Here is a 4,145-nt window from a genome sequence, read left to right as displayed (position 1 = left end):
CACAGCCACCACCTGGCCCAGGGATGCCACACAGCACCCCACAGCCACCTCCTGGCCCAGGGACGCCACACAACACCGCACAGCCACCACCTGGCCCAGGGATGTCACACAGCACCCCACAGCCACCACCTGGACCAGGGACGCCACACAGCACCCCACAGCCGCCACCTGGCCCAGGGATGCCACACATCACCCCACAGATGCCACCTGGCCCAGGGACCCCCCACAGCCACCCCAAACAGCACTGCACAGCCGCCACCTGGCCCAGGGACGCCACACGGCACCGCACAGCCACCACCTGGCCCAGGGACCCTGCGGCTGGGGTCCACCTGGGAAACAGTGACCGTGGTCACACAGACGCCTGTGCAGGGATGCTTGTGGGTAACACCCCCCATGGGCACCGAGGAAGGAGAACTGTCCAGACCCCAGGCACAACTAGTGCCTGAAGAACATCTTATAGTGCTACTGCTTAGCTGTTTCCTTTATATAATCCTTCACATATAATCATATGTTAGTTTATAGAACTAGTGCTTGAAGTGTAGCTGCTTACATATATCCAGCATACTTCGTTCTATTTAATCACATAGGTACTGTAGTCGGAGCTGTACTGACACATTCAGTGCTGATTTATGGAATCCTTCCATAGAACCACATAGTAGTCTGTAGTAGGAGGAATGCCTAGAGCAGTCAGAACAGAAGCAGCACAAGGGAAAACGGCCAGACCAGGACGAGAACCAAAGACCCCGGCGGTGGCGTCCCTGCCTGAAAGGGCAAACGCCATATGGCAGGCTTGGTGCAGGAGCCTCTCCTCCTGATAAAGGAGCTGTAGCACCTTGCATCCAGTTCCTGTGGAAAGTCGGCCTCAGGCCTGAGATCCTGGAAGTAACCGAGGGAGAAGAACCCCTCTGGTGTGACCAGTCATGGTGGCTGTGCACCCTGTCAGTCTTTTCTCGCTTCTGTGCTGGCTCAAATCATCCTCCCATAAATATCTTAGAGAAGAGCACACGTCTGTCAGCTCCCACTGCACTGGCTTACAGATTCCTTCTATTAGAAACCCTTTGACGTCTCCAGCCCCCAGGTAAGAAGGAAGTGTTGTGTGGGACACCTGCTGCACACAGCCCACCTCCTTGCCTCAGTGACCTAATGGGGTGGACCCCTTTTCTGTACATGACCCTCTACTACTGCGCACGGCACGGCCCCCTACTGTGCACAGCCCACCTCTCTGCCCAGGTGACATAATGGGGTGGCCCCTTGCTTGTGACTCACGTGATTTACATATGCCTCATCACTAAGCCTAGAGATGATGACCTCACTCAGGACCCTGCCCCCTGCTTGTACCTAATAATTACAGATGCTCTGGGGCATTTGGGAGCCGCCACTGATCTCTGCTCACAGGTGGTGTGGCCCCCCAAGTCCAGCTCCTCTTCACCAGTTCTTCAGTGTCCTGTCTCTTTACCTCTTGGATCCTGCACCCCAACACAGCATAAGGGACACCCCACGACCCTGTGGGGACTCCACAGCCCTACAATGCTGACAGCGGCTCTGCCCGAGACAGCCTCCCCTTGGTGCACGGACACCTCCACGCACATGTGGGATGCCACTGAGCAGCGAGGGAGCAGGCAACCTGGATGAACCTCAGAGGCACCGTGCAGGGTGGAGGAGGCTGCCCCCAGTGACGCCATGCGTAGGATGTTATCCCTCACCAGCCGCTGGGGTCAGGGGCGGGTGCCACGACCAAGGGGCAACACAAAGAAGTTTTGGGGCCGGTGGAATTGTCCTGTGTCCTAACTGTGTTTCTATACGTCTACGCAAGTGTTGACACTCACAGAGTGCACATCTACGCCGGCAAAGGCAATTCTGCCACGATGATGAATCATCTGGCCACGCACTGACGGACTGTGAGACTGGGAACAGCAAAGTCCTTTGTGAACTGAAGACAGACACCAAAAGTGTGTTTAAACTGAGGTAAGTGGAACAGAGTATCAGCAGAGGAAGCATCAGCGGCAGACGCACAGCCTGACCCAGGATTACGAAGGAGCCACCTCTCCCGCCTGCCCTGCCATCTTGCGGAATGTGGCCAGAGGGGGAAGAGGCACACACAGCCACCACTGGTCAACCACACAACACAGGAACAAAAACTCAGTCCCTCTTGGCGCTGGGATCCCCTGGGAGGCCCAGGCGTGCCCCAGCCAGGCACGCACTGGCCTGCATGGGGGGCCTGACTGGCTGCTCCTGATTTCATGCCTGGTGCCCACCCGCACTTGAACACAACAGCTGCAGGCAAAGCCACCCTGGCGGCCGCACCGCGGGCCCTGCCCTCGTCTGCACCCACGTGGGTGTGGCCCTGCTGAGCGGCTGCAGTCAGCCCCCCCACAGCAGATGCTCCTGGAGGCCCCAGGCAGCTTGGCCTGCTTTCTGGGGGTCTAGCTCTCCTTCCTCCCACCACTCGAGGGCTGCGTGTGCCAGGCCGCCTGCACCCTGCCTGGGGTCCCGCTGTCACCCAGGTTCCCATCGGCTTACCTGGAAGAGGATGAAGATGAGAAACAGCTCGTAGACCACACTCACGCAGAGCCAAAACCTCCAGTAAGCTACAAAGACAGATGACAGAGCGTTAATGCGTCCGGCCCGGGACTCCCTGGCCCTGCTCCGCCCAGGCTGGCTCCTGGCTCCTTGACACCCAGTGTCTCTTAGGGCCCTCACAGGTCCCTGGGAGAGACCTGATAAAGCAAGCCGTAGCTGAGAATTAAGCAGAATTTCTGAGACGTGGAAGTCTTTTCTTCATTTTTTCCATTCCAGTCCTTAAATCTTTTGCCCATAAACTGTGGCACAGAGCACTCAGCAAACATCCCTGTGGTATGTTTACTATGACACTTATAACCGTGCACCACTAAGTATGCAGTAGGTTTTTGGTGGATACTTTTTTTTTTGAGATGGAGTCTCTGTCATCCAGGCTGGAGTGCAATGGGGCAATCTTGGCTCATTGCAACCCTCACCTCCTGGGTTCAAGCGATTCTCCTGCCTCAGCCTCCCGAGTAGCTGGGACTACAGGTGCGCGTCACCATGCCCAGCTAATTTTTTTTGTATTTTTAGTAGAGACCGGGTTTCATCATCTTGGCCAGGCTGGTCTTGAACCCGACCTCGTGATCCGCCCGCCGTGGACTCCCAAAGTGCTGGGATTACAGGTGTGAGCTACCGTGTCTGGCCTTTTCATTTTTACTTTTTTGTAGAGATGGGGTTTCGTCATGTTGCCCAGGCTGGGATACTTTTTATCACGTTAAAAAAATCTTTCTCCTGAGATGTTTAATAGAAAAAAAAAAAAAAATCTTTCAATCCGAGTCATGGCACTAGAAAAAAGAAAAAAATTTGTTTAATTCCAATATGTTAAGTTTTTGTCATGGATGAATATGAATTTTTGCTTTTCTGCATTTAAGGGGATCATTTTTTCATGTTAATGTGATGAATTACATTAATAGACTTGTAGTGTTAAACCATCCCATAATTCCTGCTTCGCCATGGCTCTGAGCAGCTCATGGCAAGACATGCAGATGTGAGGTTTCAGGAGCAAATGCAGCCCCACCGGAAGCCAAGGACGGTCGCTATGGTTCACGGAAAGCCGTTTTGCATCTACAGGAGATACAAATGCTGGAAAGTTCTTAGGAAAATCTGTTAAAGGAGGTCTGGGGCCCAATACACACAAGTGAGATCGCAAACTTATTCCTCATGCCTTGGAGGATGAGAAGAATCTGGAAAATTCCCACTGGCTCAAGAGTTGCAGTTAAAGGGGTTTGTGGGCCGGGCGCAGTGGCTCACGCCTGTAATCTGGCACTTTGGAGGCTGAGGTGGGTGGATTACCAGGTCAGGAGTTCAAGACCAGCCTGGCCAAGTTGGTGAAACCCCATCTCTATAAAAAAAAAGGAGGGGGAGCTTGTGGTGAAATTAACTCGGGGCAGCCCTTGCCCCATAAGGACTGGCTGACTGAAGGTGACACCTTCGGAGCAGGTGCTCGGCCTGCAAGCTCTCTCTGAGAGGACAGCCACACCCATGATCACTGACTGAAGGTGACACCTTTAGAGCGGGTGCTCGGCCTGCAAGCTCTCTCTCAGAGGACAGCCACCCCCATGATCACTGACTGAAGGTGACACCTT

The 4,145-nt window shown here is 54.3% G+C and overlaps 1 protein-coding gene across 5 annotated transcripts in view; it reads right to left on the bottom strand.

Annotated features, from left to right (window-relative positions):
- PTDSS2 (phosphatidylserine synthase 2) overlaps window positions 1-4,145 on the bottom strand; it is a 36,059-nt gene that overhangs the window by 8,586 nt on the left and 23,328 nt on the right. For all 5 annotated transcript variants that reach the window (XR_004266082.1, XR_004266083.1, XM_032271486.1 and 2 more), the window contains one exon: window positions 2,521-2,588. Coding sequence is in view for 2 of the 5 variants with exons in the window: in XM_032271486.1 (XP_032127377.1) it covers window positions 2,521-2,588 (68 nt within the window). In the remaining 3 variants the exon portion in view is untranslated. The remainder of the gene's footprint in view (window positions 1-2,520; window positions 2,589-4,145) is intronic.

Source organism: Sapajus apella, unplaced genomic scaffold (assembly GCF_009761245.1).
Source record: "Sapajus apella isolate SASKATOON/1434 unplaced genomic scaffold, GSC_monkey_1.0 scaffold234, whole genome shotgun sequence".
NCBI lineage: Eukaryota > Metazoa > Chordata > Mammalia > Primates > Cebidae > Sapajus > Sapajus apella.
The sequence above is the reverse complement of the archived record's forward strand: the minus strand, read 5'-3'. Positions and strand labels throughout refer to the sequence as shown.